General features: G+C 39.4%; 1 protein-coding gene across 1 annotated transcript in view; it reads right to left on the reverse strand.

Annotated features, from left to right (window-relative positions):
* Nucleotides 1-11,446, reverse strand: part of LOC126416431 (little elongation complex subunit 2-like) — a 221,806-nt gene extending 210,360 nt beyond the window's left edge. Inside the window, exon 1 of the mRNA XM_050084151.1 lies at nucleotides 11,267-11,446. Within this exon, the coding sequence (XP_049940108.1) occupies nucleotides 11,267-11,289 (23 nt within the window). The 5' untranslated portion in view covers nucleotides 11,290-11,446. The remainder of the gene's footprint in view (nucleotides 1-11,266) is intronic.
* Nucleotides 11,447-17,811: the final 6,365 nt, after the last annotated feature.

Raw genomic sequence — 17,811 nt, forward strand, 5'->3', positions numbered from 1 at the left:
TTTTGGAACAAGAATGAATAAAAAGTTACTCCATTATCCTTTTCCCTTTCGATGATATTACTGTTAGTGTGGGTCTCCGCATTTGGGTTAAAGAAATTGAAAACCATAATTCGGACCAAGGCTCCAGTTCTAGCCACTTTCGTGTATTTGTGAATTTTTTAACTTCTTTTGTATACTGGCTAATCTTACAATAGCTTATGGGTCATTCCATGTCAATTCAATCAATTTGAGAAAATGTTCCAGCTGATAGTCTCAGATTTGGCTGAAATTTAGCACACCAATGCTACCAAGTGTGGAACACTCGTGTACAAAATATCTTCAGAACCAACTTCAGGACTTAATAACTTTGGAACTATTCCACACAGTCCAGTGAAATTTTTACAACCCAGTAACATCCATTTAGAGAACACACTCCATGAATCAAAACACCAACAACATATTTCTGAGAGAAAATAAAAAATTCCAAAATGTGATTAAAAAATGTAATACGTTAAAAGGTACATATTATTCCAAAATGTGATTAAAAAAATGTAATACGTTAAAAGGTACATATTGTAGGTGCCCTCTATGCCACATATAATTCACTCAGAAAGGGTATAATTTTTTTTGTGGTAAGCTAAATGTGGCCTAAACACACACAGAACTCATCTTGCCCATATCAGTCACACAAACAGAGTTACATGCACATGAAAATACAAAAATTTGAAAAATTACCTTACAAAACATGGATTTTCTAAGTGTGGCATCACAAAAGGGACAAGTGATATCCAAGCCAAATTTCAAACACTCCATAAGTAGACCATAATATAATACGTGGCAAAATTTCAACTTGTTATTGCAAGGCATTTGTGTACAATAAAAGTTGACAGAGATATATTTGGTTACGTTTCTTTTAACGTGATTTAGCAAGTAACAGCTTGTTTCACATAAAGCTGCAGCAATTGTTGGGAACCATTAGGCAACAGAAAGTTAAACAATGGTAGTTTTCAGAGACAGAATGAGTCATTGTTAGGCAGGAACAACAAAGGAAACAAGCAACAATTACAGCTTACTCATGTTTCAAGATTCTAGTTCAGACTGGTCAGCACTATTGTGGAAAGTCAGTATGGAGGCAGAAGAGTGTACTAGAGGTGCTTTTGTCCAAAAAAGTTGCAGTATTGGTAGAGCACAAGCATCTAAATGTCATAAAACAACATATGGAACAAAATGTGGCTTTCGCTTTGTACTGTATGATGTGGTTGAATCGGACCAAGATTTGTTGCTATGGAGATCCAGGATACACCCTGTGGGCACAAGAAGTACAGTTCCACGAAACTTTAGTGTTTGTTATCATCACATGAGAGTGTTTCTGGATAAGTATTCTTTCCTACAAAGAAGTTGTTTTGATCCATTTCGGATTCATAAGAAGACAGTGAAGTGTAGCCTCAGAGAAACTGATATAAAATCAGTATTGAAAGTGAATCAGTGCATGGGACTCACCAGGACAAAAGTTATGTTCCAGGTGTGTTACACTGCTAAAAAATGAAGAATATTCTGATAGTTTACATGAAAGTGACTAAGAGTATCAGCCACCTACAACCACAGCGGATGAGCGATTAAATACTTCAGTGACTGCTCTTGGTTCGTCTCCCACAAAGTTGGGAAAAGAGACAGGCCCAGTTATGGTAGAAGAAAACTACAAAAAGCTCAAATGGAATTAAAACACAAAATAGCTGAAACACTAATGGTGGAAGAGGAAGAACTATCTGCTCCAAAGGAACAGAAATCATGCCAGATATGCTCTGATTTGGACAAAATTGTGCATGATTTGAAAGAAAAATGTGTCATATCCACACGCCAAAAAAAAGTAGCTATGCTTACCCTTGCACCTTCCAGCTGGTCTATTGACTACACTACAAAGGAATTCAATGTTTCTAGATGTATGGTAAAGCAAGCTAGGAAAATAAAAGCAACCCAAGGAGTGCTTCCACAACTTCAGCAGGCTCAGGGTAAGCAATTGAGTTCAGAAATAAAGGTGCTAGTGTCAGAGTTTTATGAAAATAATGACTACAGCCGAATAATGCCTGGGAAAAAAAAAGACTATGTAACGGTGAAAATGGGAAATGTACGTGTACAGGTGCAAAAAAGACTGTTGCTATGCAACATATCAGAACTACATATAGAATTCAAGGATAAGTATCCCAATACCAAAGTAGGTTTATCATCTTTTTTTTCAATCTTCGGCCAAAATGGGTTGTGCCTGTAAGTGCAAGGGGAACACACAATGTTTGTGTATGTGAGACCCATAAAATGCTAAGCTGCTATAAAGGATTCTGGTCTGGATTACAGAGGTGCAATGAAGCTGCTAGTGTGTGAAATCAGTTCCTACCAGTGCATGATACACAGGTGTGAAAAGTGTCCTGGTAAGGCAAATCTTGCAGAACACATGAATAACAAACTGTATGGTGAACTCCCCCCCCCCCCCCACCCCCTCCCCCCCATGAACCATGGACCTTGCCGTTGGTGGGGAGGCTTGCGTGCCTCAGCGATACAGATAGCCGTACCGTAGGTGCAACCACAATGGAGGGATATCTGTTGAGAGGCCAGACAAACGTGTGGTTCCTGAAGAGGGGCAGCAGCTTTTTCAGTAGTTGCAAGGGCAATAGTCTGGATGATTAACTGATCTGGCCTTGTTACAATAACCAAAACGGCCTTGCTGTGCTAGTACTGCGAACGGCTGAAAGCAAGGGGAAACTACAGCCGTAATTTTTCCCGAGGGCATGCAGCTTTACTGTATGATTAAATGATGATGGCGTCCTCTTGAGTAAAATATTCCGGAGGTAAAATAGTCCCCCATTCGGATCTCCGGGCGGGGACTACTCAAGAGGATGTCGTTATCAGGAGAAAGAAAACTGGCGTTCTATGGATCGGAGCGTGGAATGTCAGATCCCTTAATCGGGCAGGTAGGTTAGAAAATTTAAAAAGGGAAATGGAGAGGTTAAAGTCAGATATAGTGGGAATTAGTGAAGTTCGGTGGCAGGAGGAACAAGACTTCTGGTCAGGTGACTACAGGGTTATAAACACCAAATCAAATAGGGGTAATGCAGGAGTAGGTTTAATAATGAATAGGAAAATAGGAATGCGGGTAAGCTACTACAAACAGCATAGTGAACGCATTATTGTGGCCAAGATAGATATGAAGCCCACACATACTACAGTAGTAGAAGTTTATATGCCAACTAGCTCTGCAGATGACGAAGAAATTGAAGAAATGTATGATGAAATAAAAGAAATTATTCAGATAGTGAAGGGAGACGAAAATTTAATAGTCATGGGTGACTGGAATTCGAGTGTATTAAAAGGGAGAGAAGGAAACGTAGTAGGTGAATATGGATTGGGGCTAAGAAATGAAAGAGGAAGCCGCCTGGTAGAATTTTGCACAGAGCACAACATAATCATAGCTAACACTTGGTTTAAGAATCATGAAAGAAGGTTGTATACATGGAAGAACCCTGGAGATACTAAAAGGTATCAGATAGATTATATAATGGTAAGACAGAGATTTAGGAACCAGGTTTTAAATTGTAAGACATTTCCAGGGGCAGATGTGGACTCTGACCACAATCTATTGGTTATGACCTGTAGATTAAAACTGCAAAAAGGTGGGAATTTAAGGAGATGGGACCTAGATAAACTGAAAGAACCAGAGGTTGTACAGTGTTTCAGGGAGAGCATAAGGGAACAATTGACAGGAATGGGGGAAAGAAACACAGTAGAAGAAGAATGGGTAGCTTTGAGGGATGAAGTAGTGAAGGCAGCAGAGGATCAAGTAGGTAAAAGGACGAGGGCTAGTAGAAATCCTTGGGTAACAGAAGAAATATTGAATTTAATTGATGAAAGGAGAAAATATAAAAATGTAGTAAATGAAGCAGGCAAAAAGGAATACAAACGTCTCAAAAATGATATCGACAGGAAGTACAAAATGGTTAAGCAGGGACAAATGTAAGGATGTAGAGGCTTATCTCACTAGGGGTAAGATAGATACTGCCTACAGGAAAATTAAAGAGACCTTTAGAGATAAGAGAACCACTTGTATGAATATCAAGAGCTCAGATGGAAACCCAGTTCTAAGAAAAGAAGGGAAAGCAGAAAGGTGGAAGGAGTATATAGAGGGTCTATACAAGGGCGATGAAGATGAAATGGGAGATACGATACTGCGTGAAGAGTTTGACAGAGCACTGAAAGACCTGAGTCGAAACAAGGCCCCGAGAGTAGACAACATTCGATTGGAACTACTGATGGCCTTGGGAGAGCCAGTCCTGACAAAACTCTACCATCTGGTGAGCAAGATGTATGAAACAGGCGAAATACCCTCAGACTTCAAGAAGAATATAATAATTCCAATCCCAAAGAAAGCAGGTGTTGACAGATGTGAAAATTACCGAACAATCAGTTTAATAAGCCACAGCTGCAAAATATTAACACGAATTCTTTACAGACGAATGGAAAAACTAGTAGAAGCCGACCTCGGGGAAGATCAGTTTGGATTCCGTAGAAACACTGGAACACGTGAGGCAATACTGACCTTACGACTTATCTTAGAAGAAAGATTAAGGAAAGGCAAACCTACGTTTCTAGCATTTGTAGACTTAGAGAAAGCGTTTGACAATGTTGACTGGAATACTCTTTTTCAAATTCTAAAAGTGGCAGGGGTAAAATACAGGGAGCGAAAGGCTATTTACAATTTGTACAGAAACCAGATGGCAGTTATAAGAGTCGAGGGACATGAAAGGGAAGCTGTGGTTGGGAAGGGAGTAAGACAGGGTTGTAGCCTCTCCCCGATGTTATTCAATCTGTATATTGAGCAAGCAGTAAAGGAAACAAAAGACAAATTTGGAGTAGGACTCAAAATCCATGGAGAATAAATTAAAACTTTGAGGTTCGCCAATGACATTGTAATTCTGTCAGAGACAGCAAAGGACTTGGAAGAGCAGTTGAATGGAATGGACAGTGTCTTGAAAGGAGGATATAAGATGAACATCAACAAAAGCAAAACGAGGATAATGGAATGTAGTCGAATTAAGTCGGGTGATGCTGAGGAAATGAGACACTTAAAGTAGTAAAGGAGTTTTGCTATTTGGGGAGCAAAATAACTGATGATGGTCGAAGTAGAGAGGATATAAAATGTAGATGGCAATGGCAAGGAAAGCGTTTCTGAAGAAGAGAAATTTGTTAACATCGAGTATAGATTTAAGTGTCAGGAAGTCATTTCTGAAAGTATTTGTATGGAGTGTAGCCATGTATGGAAGTGAAACATGGACGATAAATAGTTTGGACAAGAATAGAATAGAAGCTTTCGAAATGTGGTGCTACAGAAGAATGCTGAAGAATAGATGGGTAGATTACATAACTAATGAGGAAGTACTGAATAGGATTGGGGAGAAGAGAAGTTTGTGGCACAACTTGACCAGAAGAAGGGATCGGTTGGTAGGACATGTTCTGAGGCATCAAGGGATCACCAATTTAGTATTGGAGGGCAGCGTGGAGGGTAAAAATCGTAGAGTGAGACCAAGAGATGATTACACTAAGCAGATTCAGAAGGATGTAGGTTGCAGTAGGTATACTGGGAGATGAAGAGGCTTGCACAGGATAGAGTAGCATGGAGAGCTGCATCAAACCACTCTCAGGACTAAAGACCACAACAACAACATGGTGAACTCCTTATGATTGACGATGAACTCATTTCTTATAAACAAAGGACACACATGGATCCCACAAGTCTTGAAACAAAGCAAAGTACAGTGGAAAATTTTGTTGAAATGTGTTGTCATAAAACGGACAGACTGACCACACACAGCTTCACAGCAACAGCACAATTGGCTTATCTCCCGTTTTGTTAAGGATAATTTGAAACAAGATGAAATTATAGTAACACTAGACTTTTCTGAAAATTATGCATTTATAGTTCAAGATGCCATCCAAGGATATCATTGGGACAGCAGACAAGCAACTCTCCAGCCATTTGGGATTTACTATAGACGTGAATCAGGTGATGTGTCTGTCATGAACCTGTGCGTTTTTAGTGACTGTTTAATTCATGATGCCATTGCAGTTCATGCCCACATTCGCACTGTCATGGCATATGTGAAAAACAAGCTGCCTCACATACATTTTGCGAAATACTTCAGTGATGGGGCAGCTAGATAGTACAAAAACTGTAAAAATCTAAAAAATTTATGCATGCATTACCATGATTTTCAGATTCACGCAGAATGGAATTTTTTCGCAACAAGTCATGGTAAAAATGTATGTGATGGTATTGGTGCTACCATTAAGCGCATGGCATCACGAGCTAGTCTGCAGCACCCTACAGAAAGTCACATTCTAACGCCTACTCAGTTATTTACCTGGATACAGAAAAATATCTCTGGCATACAATCATTCCATGTTTTGAAAGATGAGGGGAAATCAGTCTAAGAGTTGCTAAAAAGCAGACTAGAACATGTTAAAACTGTTGCAGACACAAGGAGCCATCATCACTTCTCTCCAGTGGACTCTGACAATGTGCAGATGAGCAGACTGTCCGGTTATAACTATAGGTTCATGCACAACATGTGTCTTCACAGTGTGTCTGACTCAGGATTCAGAAGCAAAAGCAGCAACATACAACAAAGTTGCTATGTTATTGCTGTTTATGATGACAAATGGTACTTAGGATGTGTTGCAGAGTGCTGTGAAGCAGAAGGTGATGTATTTGTGAACTTCATGGCACCAGCAAGATCATTTCATTGGCCACGTTTGGCGGACAGATGTTGGATTCCTTTTGAACATATTCTTATGACAGTTCCAGTTCCTATCACAGTGTCAGGAAGACAGTACAATTTGCCACTCAATGTACAGAGTACAGTAGCTATAAGTGTAGGAAAACTTCCGTTCGAAGCACAATTGACTGGTTTTTAGCAGTTAAGGTGCAGTAAACATTAATGATAGGTTGTGTTAATCTGTCTATATGTTGTTGCTTAGTGATTAAACAGTTGTGGGAGAGGATAAGAAGAGGCAGAACAGTTTACGATATGTTTTTACAAAATTTTGTTGTGGAACAATGGCCACATCACCAAATACACGTCAACTTCCATTGCACGCAAATGTCTTGCAACAACTTGCTGAAATTTAGGGATATATATCATTATGGTCTACTTATAGCGTGTGAAATTTGGCTTGGATACCACTTGTCCCTTTTGTGCTACCACACTTCGAAAATCCATGTTTTTCAGGTAATTTTTCAAATTTTTGTATTTTCGTGTGCATGTAACTCAGTTTATGTGACTGATATGGGGATGATGAGTTCTGTGTGTGTTAAGGCCACATTAAGCTTACCACAAAAAAATTTATACCCTTTTTGAGTGAATTATATGTGGCATAGAAGGCACCTACAATATGAACCTTTTAACATATTACATTTTTTTAACCACATTTTGGAATTTTTTATTTTCCCTCAGAAATATGTTGTTGATGTTTTGATTCATGGAGTGTGTTCTCTAAATGGATGTTACTGGGTTTGTAAAAATTTCACTGGACTGTGTAGAATAGTTCCAAAGTTATTAAGACCTCAAGTTGGGTCTGAAGATAGATTGCCAGATGCGGGTTGCAATTTCCGGGTCACACCACCTTCTTTCGCAAGTCATAATTCTGGAACTAATTGGCAGGGGAAACTAATACTTTGTACATGAGTGTTCCACACATGGTAGAATTAGTGTACTGAATTTCAGTCAAATTCGAGACTATGAGCTGGAGCCCCTGATTGAACTGACATGGAATAACCCTTATTATAAATGACACAACGTGCTATTCAATTTGATACAGAATGACTTCTTGGTTTGTTCTTGTCTGAGTTCGTAATTTTCTGAAAAGGGCTGTGTTGAAGAAATTGAATTTTGTAGAGTTTTTCTTTAAGCAATGCTTAACCAGTTCCTCATATTCTACATGTTTAAATAAATCATCAGAAGAAAATTAATCAGTTGGGAGATAAAGTTCAGTTTTATAGTTCTATTTCTCAGGTGTTTAAATATTGTACAACCCATAAACTATTCTACTTCTATGACCATTAACAGAACCACAATATTTTGGTTCTCTGTTAAGGCCATGGTAGAGACATGTATTCCCCCCCCCCCCCCCTTTCCTGTATGGGAGTTATGGTAAGTGTACAAGTGCAGGTTGTGATGCATGAACAATTACATATGGAAGTTTGGGTCTGGAAATCGACCCCTCGCATGAAGCAGTAAATCCGAGTTCAAGTCCCACTCCGGCACAAATTTTCATTGTCATGATTTCATTATATAGCTGTCCATATTTGCAACTGCAAATATATTTCATGTAGACACATATGTGTCCTGTTTTGAATGTCTCTAGAAATTTACTTGAAACATCACAATTCACAGCTGTTCTATATTTTAACTAGACAAATTTTGTGTAAGCAGGACTATTTGAAATATTTCTGGTATTTTTATATCAAGATAGATCTAGCTCATGGCCTTGCCTGAGTATCTGGTATCAATTTAGCTATCCCTGCAAAATAGTACAACATGCAATACAAATCATGAAAATATAACATATCTCCCTGAAAATCTACAAGGCACTGCAGCCAAATTCTGTCATTTAGGGGGGGGGGGGGGGTAATTATGCACTTGAGTCTGGAATGTTTGAGGTTTCCAGTTACCAAGGAAACTATGTATGCCTATGCATAAACTCACTGAAAATGTAAAATCTGTTAAGTTCTAAAGCTACACTGCAAACAATCAACCTGCAAAAAAATTATATACAGCTGTCTTAAGAGAGAGGAAACTTTCTCACAAAAAGGTGCTGAATGTTAATGGAGCTCGAGTCTGATACTGGGGAGAAAAATAAGAAACTGGTTCCAGGAAGTATCTGAAACTCTGAATAATAAGGATATGTCATACGGCCCTAAAAGAGTTTTCAATATGGGTGAGACCTCTTTTTTTGACTCCTGATGGGGAATTAATAGTACATTGTTTCTAGACAAATAATTACAATACTTTTTGTTAACTGTTTTTCTGTATGTCTCAATTGTTGCAACTTTTAATTACTCGTTAAATTCTAGAAACTTTAGCACACTGCCAAATCCACATGGTTTGAGACAAAGAAGAAATATTTTGCTCCCTTAAACAGATTCATAAAAGCAACAACAATGCTAAGTTATATCAAAATCTGAGACAATGGCTATCAAATCATTTTTAGTCATGGAATGACCCAAGTGTAATAATTGAAAACTTCAAGAAGATTCTAATAATTCCAATTCCAGGGAAAGCTGGTGCTGAGAGGTATGAATATTTCATAAGTTTAATAGTTTATGGTTGCAAAATGCTAACACAAATTATTTACAGATGAATGGGAAAACTGGTAGATTTCAGAGAAATGTACAAACACGTGAGGCAATACAGACTACACATCCTCTTAGATGATAGGTTACGGAAAGCCAAACCTATATTTATGACTTTTGTAGATTTATAGAAAGCTTTTGACAATGTTGATTGGAATACTCTAGTTGAAAATCTGAAGGAAGCAAGAATAAAACACAGGGAGTGTGTGGTTATATAGAACTTGTATAGAACCCAGAGAGCAGTTATATGGATCAAGGGGCATGAATGGAGATAAGTGGTTGAGAAGGGAGTGAGACAGGGTTGTAGCCTATTCCTTTCATACATTCAGTAAGCATTAAACAAAAGTTTAATTTGGAGGATGAATTTAGGTTCAAGTAGGCTAGAAGAAATTAAAAACAGTGACATTTGCCGACAACATTGTAATTCTGTCAGAGACCATAACAGACTTGGAACAGCAGTTGAATGGAATGGACAGTGTTTTGAAAGAAGGATATAAAATTAGCATCAGCAAAAGCAAAACAAGGGTAACGCGATGTAGTCTTATTAAATCAAACAATGCTAAGATAATTAGAACAGGAAATGAGACACTATAGTAAAAGATGAATTTTGCTATTTCAGCAGCAAAATAAACAACAACTGAAGTAGAGAAGATATAAATCGTGGACTGGCAAAGGCAAGAAACATATTTCCAAAGAAGCAAAATTTGTTAACACGGAATATAGATTTAATTATCAGGAAGGCTTTTCTGAAATTATTTCGCTGGAATGTAGCCTTATATGGAAGTGAAATGTGGATGATACACCGTTTACAGAATAGAATAGAAGCTTTTGAAATATGGTGCTGCAGAAAAATGCTAAAGATTTGATGGGTAGATCATGTAACCATAGGATAATGTGAGTCATCAATGGACCACCAACTTAGTACTGGAGATAAGTTTCAGGTGTTAAAAATTATAGGGGGGAGACCACGATATGAACTCCATAAGTACGTTGAAAAGGATGTAGGTCGCAGTAGTTACTCAGGGATACATGCACAGTATAGACAACCAAGAGCTGCATCACACAAGTCTTTCAACTAAAGATCACAATCCATTTTTGTAGTTCAGTGTAAACTATAATATGGGGTTCATGTCACAGCGGTAATATTATTGTAATCTTGACGCCATCTGTCCAAGCATGGTTGGTGAACGACACGATTGGCAACAATAGTAATTAACCTATACTCACACATTTCCTCAGTTCATTTTTTAGGATTATCATTATTACTACTATCGTAGCCGATTTTAACTAACTGAAAAAGCGTAATTACAACTCCTTGTTACATGCTTTTTTTCCCATAAAGGTCTAAGTCTTAAACTTTGTAGAAATTGTTTATTATGCTTGTATGCCTGTTGTAACAGATCCGTTATTGATATAAAGAGGCGTGATCAACGTACGTAAAACAAATTATTTCATAACAGCTGTCACATTGTGGATGAATAAAATGACATGTACCAAATCAGGCAAAGAAATGCTACAAACAGAGAGTGCACATTTCTGTAACCCTCTCTCGCAAAATGACGACATTCGTACTTAATAACGTATAAAAGAAACACAAACCCTTAATGCGTAGCTCAATGTCAAGTTTCCTCAAAATACTTCCAATACATTGGGGATACAGTGTTTTGTAAACAATGAAAAATGCACTTAAGGTAACAAATTCTGCTTGTCTAGCTATACCATAAAACATATCAAAAAATGTTGGCCATATTTTAAAACATGAAGTTACGATAAATTGAGACACACTCTCCCACAACACGTAAAATATGTACGCCCGTATTACACAATGCACAAACATCTTTCTGTACGTGACATTAGCCGAAAAAAAATCTAATATCACTTCAACCTTACCATATTTTCCTATACTCGTCCATAGCAAGTATCGGGATTTTTAAACAATCAACACATGGCGCTGTCACTACATTCAAACAATGACGCTACAAAGCTCTGAAACGAAAGCTACCCCACATCTATTAACCATAACCACAACAAAACTCTCATTTGAATATCATCTTTGATTAACAACCAGTATTTTAGTAGTTCGAGTAAACCTTAATGGAAGAAACTAATTTCTCCTCAAATAAAGATTTAAAGGGAGATTACGGCGAGAAAGGTCAGTATGACCTCTCCGGAAAACACAAAACTTTGGCATAAATTGCCAATGCAATCCATGACTTACCAGAAGAATATCTCCATAAGGAGACGCAACATTTAATAACATCTAGCAAAAGACAAGCTGCAATAACAAATACGTTATCAGATAAGCGATCGGAATCTTAGACATTTAACAACTTAGGTTACCGTACCTTAAGATCACCCCAGAAAAACAAGAAAGAAGATGTCGGCCATCCAATGGAGTTTGTGCTCGACAAAAGAAAATTCTTCACGGGAAACAGAAGATGTTTCCATTAGAACAAGACACTTCCAGTATCTCAGCTAGGAGATGAGGTAAGAGTCATAATAAGGGTTAGGCAGTTTATGAGAAACACAAATTTAACAGCTATGGAAAATTCTCAAGTTAACCCTGAGGGTAATCCTGCATAAAGAGCCACACAACATGTAACGACCCATACTAGTTTTACTCTTATTCAACAAAATGCCAGCAACATATCTCCAGAAAGTTTTGCACATTTTCAGAGACCTCAAAATTTTTACAAAACTACTGATAGTGGACCATTTGTGGCAGACCAGACAAAAAAAATAGGTCGTGTGCACTCAATACCCTTAGGAAAGTTTTTGTATCTCTCCCTGCCAGAAATCAAGAATGCAGTCATCAGCATCTCTTCTGTTGGCAAAAATGAAATAAAAATATAATTAAAATCTTCAGGCAAAAGAATTTCTTTGTTTATAACAAAGTAGTAAAGAAAAAAATATGGAGCCTACATTCTCTCCTTTCTGTTTCATAAACCAGGAGTAATCAGAAAAGTCGAAATGGCCCTGGTAAAAGCGGAGATTTTGGATGTTATGTAATTTGTTTAACCAGATTTACCAAAAAATATGGTTCAGATCAAATAGTGAAATTACAAACCTTACTGGAGACAACATCAGTACGTGGAAGAAGACGCCCTGTTGATTTATATGAGGGTTGGAACTTTAATAGTGGCAACTACTTATTTACAGCTCGTACAATATAGATACATGTTTCAAAGTTTTACTGACCTTCAACCAAGAGCTGCATCACACAAGTCTTTGAACTGAAGATCACAATCCAGCATTGTGTATATCCCGTTGCCAGCGATGTAGAAGTCACAGGATACTCTTAGCATTGCCAGTTGTGTTGACAGTTCGAGCGGCGCGGTCTATTACCCGACGAATTTGTAGCAGTTCTGAAGTGAATGCCGTGAAGTGTTTCCTTCAGTTTAGAAAACGAGTTGAACTTACGAGCGTTTAAGTCAGGGGAATGCAGTAAGCGGTACAGCACTTAGCAGCCTCATCAGTCAAACAAATCAGTAACAGCTTGCACTGTATGTGCTTCAGCATTGTCCTGCAAAATGATGGTCAGGTTCTGCAGAAAGTGTCATAATTTCTGTCTCTACGCTATTTATTTTTGGAACACAACCTACGACCAGTTTAAAGACAGAAGTGATGACAATTTCTGCAGGACCTGACTATCATTTTGCGGACAATGCTGTTCAGGTTCGCTACTTGGTGTGGAACACGAAAGGCAGCAGCAAGTTTGACCTGTTCAAGTTGATCTACCACTAATTCAGTAATCTCTCGAAAGAAATACGGCCAAGGATTAGGTAATTTGGCAAATACTGTGTCTAACTTCACAGAAGATACAACAACACCACCTCTGGGCTGGCTCTTGGTTCCCCTTTGATATAGCAAGTCCCGCTTTTCAGACCTCCTGCCATCCAATTCTAGACATGTGAGCTTAAACTTCAATGCATTAACCAAAGACCCCAACTCGACAGTTAATTTCTTATGATGATCTTGCAAACCTAATATGCGCAAATCCTCTCTCCGATTGGTTAAATGCACTAACTGTGCCCGCACCCTATCCAATTGACTGTCACTAGGTTGAGTGCCTTCCAAAGCACCCATTGTGTGCTCAAGGCCCCTGACAGACTTAAACAAATATTCCAAGGCTGCTTCTGTCTCACCCACCACCGCCGGCTTCACGTCAACCGGCAACACGCAAGCAGGCCACGAAGTCCGGAACACTGCCCTCAATAGGCTGGCGCCTTATCGCCAACTCATAAACAAGGTGGTCGTTCCTCAACAGGCCGATCCCTGGGCACTGCCTGACTGCCATTCAAATAAGGCACCTGAAACAATCAACAACGAATACAATATGGTGCAACACTAACAGAAATAAAATTCAAACTAACAGCAACTGGAATGGCAATATCACAAACGTAACCATGCCCTGCTACCAGTTGAAATCTGTTTTCGCAGGACAGAGCGGATCAGGTTGTGGAAAGGGACCCCAATTAGTTGCTGTTAGTAGCACAAACATACAAACTTTATTTTGCTAAAACACTTAATGACACATACCCTTAAAAGAATTCAGAAACAATATGGCTTTAGGCCAGAACACAAGTTATTCAAATTGCCTTAAGGAATACTCATGGCTGAAGGCCTTAGTTACAAAATAGAAGAACTGAGGGCTTAGGGCCTGAATAACAAGAATTTCAGCAAGAAAATTTTAAAAAGTTTTATACAAATAACCTTTCAACTTTTAATTTAAGATGGCTGAAGGCCTTATCTTAAAATATTTCACGTAGAAGTTCAGCTGAAGGCCACATACTGAACATTAAAACAAACTAAATTAATGCACGGCTGAAGGCCTCGCACAGTACTTGAGACTAAAAGAAAATCACAATCCAAAACAACAGAGCAGTGGTGCTCAGAAGTGTTCCAAGGGTCGGCCTGAGGAGGAAACTCTAACGTAAGTTTAGTTGAGGCAGGCAGCCAAATGTAATACTAAATAATCAGATGTCTACACAACCTAGGTATTGCTGAAGAACCAACCAACAATTTAATCAATTCCCTTCCACCTGACCAATGGCACAACAACCGAAAATATCAGCGAGGACAAAGATACCAGCAGCTCTATGTCTTGTCAATTGGCATCTAAATACAGTCAAGGCACAATAATCACACAAAAAGTGAACAACACCAAGGCTGTTGAACTATACGCTGTGCCGGACAGCATCGACATGGCGAGGAAAACACACTGCTGGAAAACTATGCTAATGACCAGGGCAGGTAACTGGAATGTTAACGGCCACAAGGCAGAAGATACCGCTGGTGCACTTCACAAATAAGTTACAATCAATTCAATAGTTAAACACCATACAGGAAGACAGCTGCAACATTTTGCCGACTCCAGCACACCATACGTTGCTGCTTGCAGAAACGGCCCAGAAAGCAACAACTGGCAATGAATGAAGAGATGTCACAGCTGTTGAGGTTTCATAACAGGTTACCTGATTACTCAACTCCAGTATCCAGTTTTGGTGGGAGACGAACTTTGCAGCTCTCACAGCTAGTGCCTCACAAATCCGACCACACATGCACGCTGCCAGTGACCCCGGCCTGACCTCGCACTGTGGAGACTTCCTCGCTGCTCTGCCACAACCAACCGACTGCCTCACACACCACACATGGAAATATAGTGGTCTCACCAAAGATGGTACAGCAGTACTAGTATCGATAAGCGGAGACTTCCTTGCTGCTCTGTCGCAACCAACCAACCGCCTCATACACCACACACAGAAGTATAGCGGTCACACCAAAGATGGTACAGTAGTACTAGTATCAATAAGCGGTGCTGCTACCTCTGATGGAGGCAAGTCAGCAACTCGTTATGGTAGTAACTCAGGGAGCAATAAGACGCCACTTGATTGTGAGAAAATGCCAAAGAAGAAACGGCATCAATGCGAGCCGCCACAGCTCAGTCAGTTTCTTCGCCTGAAGTTCTTGACAAAAGACAAACTGGTAAACCAGTTGTCACCAGTAGTATTTCTGATTGTACCTTGTACTGGTTTGACCATTCCAAGAACAATATTTTCAGCTGAATTACTGGCATTATATGGTCCCACTGACTGCTTACTGATGTTCGGTTCTAAATTCTAAGTAAGCTGTTTTTACATCAACCAAACCAAACACTTTTAAACCATAATTTGTAGGTTTGTTAGGAATATATTGCTTGAATGGGCAGTTTCCTCTAAATGCCAAGAGCTGTTCGTCAACAGTAAGATATACACAAAGTGAATAATAGTTTTGGCAATTGTTCATTAATAGTTCAAGTACTTCTCTGATAGCAGCCAACTTGTCAATCTGTATGCAAAGACCTCTATCATGGATAGTATCAAGCCTCAGACATCTGAACAGAAACCTGAATTGGTTTTCACTCATGCATAAATAACATGATTCAAGTCCGTTTCCCTTTGAATTATCCCACAATTTCTATATACTCTTCTTAGAACATCTCAAAGATCCACACAGGTATAACAAAGCAATGAAAGCTCTGATCTCTATTGCATCTGTTTCTTTAGCATCCCTTTCCCTAGTTAAGTTAACACCACCTGCGTTGATGTGTATATTAATGAATGTTGTGATAATGCTTATTATGTTTTGGTCTAAGAACAAATTCAGAATTTCTATTTCTGTCTTTTTAAACAAGCTTGATTTTTTGGTCCAGGCAAATGCGTAATAATATTACAACATCTGCTTCTAACCTTGGTAGGATATTTATTTTTACTCCCTTTAGTTATTGCATAAAAATTTTAAAAACATTATCAGCGACCTATTAAAATTAAAATTTAAAGATTAGACAGTCTTGGTCGCAACTTTTTATTTTTGTTGGAGTGATCGGTTTTCATTCTATTTAAGAACCATCTTCAGACTCCAGAACGGTGGGTGGACTCCGTAGAATAAGCATCCAGCATCGAGGGTGGGCGCAACTTGCTCCACGGAGTCCACCCACCGTTCTGGAGATGGTTCTTAAATAGAATCGAAACTCCAGAATGAGATTTTCACTCTGCAGCGGAGTGTGCGCTGATATGAAACTTCATGGCGGATTAAAACTGTGTACAGGACCGAGACTCGAACTCGGGACCTTTGCCTTTCGCGGGCAAGTGCTCTACCAATGGGGCTACCCAAGCACGACTCACGCCCCGTCCTCACAGCTTTACTTCTGCCAGTACCTCGTCTCCTACCTTCCAAACTTTACAGAAGCTCTCCTGCGAACCTTGCAGAACTAGCACTCCTGAAAGAAAGGATATTGCGGAGACATGGCTTAGCCACAGCCTGGGGGATGTTTCCAGAATGAGATTTTCACTCTGCAGCGGAGTGTGCGCTGATATGAAACTTCCTGGCAGATTAAAACTGTGTGGTAGAGCACTTGCCCGCGAAAGGCAAAGGTCCCGAGTTAGAGTCCCAGTCCGGCACGCAGTTTTAATCTGCCAGGAAGTTTCAGAATCGAAACTGGTCACTCCAACAAAAATAAAAAGTTGTGATCAAGACTGTTTTAATCTTTAAATTTTAGTTATTCCATCTTCCCCCCCCCCCCCCCCCAAAAAAAATGCATCCTCTTGAGTTACTTCTTCATATGACATATATTCATCATTTTCTGACACTTATTATTCTGTTCCTGAATCATGAACACAACCCTCAGTCTCTGAGTCAGCGCTATCACTGTGAACATCTTCATCTCACAGCTCATTGAACCATTCCAGCCATACATTAGGATTGTTGAGACTCGCCGATCTTTCAAAGTGCCAACCATGCAGCAGCAGCGCCACCTAAGCGGCCGCTAGACTCGGACCCAGTTATGATTTGACTGTTAAAGTGTACACACGTCTTACTCTGTTTACTTGATCTGTGACTTTCATGTGTTGCGTCTTCCTTGAAACATATTTGTTCTACTTGAAGTTATAACAACTGGCGACGAGGTAGTGATTTTTCTCTTCCATCGTTGATCCACATGTTTCCATAGCTACTTTAGAGCAACTATTTCAAGGTCTCATAGGACAGCAAACGCTTCTCACAAATGCGATTCGTGATTTCGTCGCGGCATCAAATGCGGGGCGTCTCTCGTCGTTGTCTCTACCTCCTTTTCCTCCTTACGACGAGACGGAAGAAGACTGGTCTGATTACGAAAAACGCCTTCGACAGCACTTCTTGGCATTTCATGTCGCGGACGAACAAACATGTAAGTCTCTATTCCTTTCATGGATTTCACCTCAAATGAATCGGTTGTTGTCGCAATTGGCTCCTTTGAAAGATCCTGCGTCTTTGTCCTTTGCTGAAATGTGCTCACTTATGTCCGTCTATTTTCAAAAGCAAACGCATGTGGTAGCCTCTCGTGTTGCCTTTTATCGTTGTCGAAAACAACCGAATCAATCCTATCGCGCTTGGGCTGCTGAACTTCACGGCCTCAGTAG

The sequence above is a fragment of the Schistocerca serialis genome, chromosome 8, assembly GCF_023864345.2.
Source record: "Schistocerca serialis cubense isolate TAMUIC-IGC-003099 chromosome 8, iqSchSeri2.2, whole genome shotgun sequence".
NCBI classification, from domain to species: Eukaryota; Metazoa; Arthropoda; class Insecta; order Orthoptera; family Acrididae; genus Schistocerca; species Schistocerca serialis.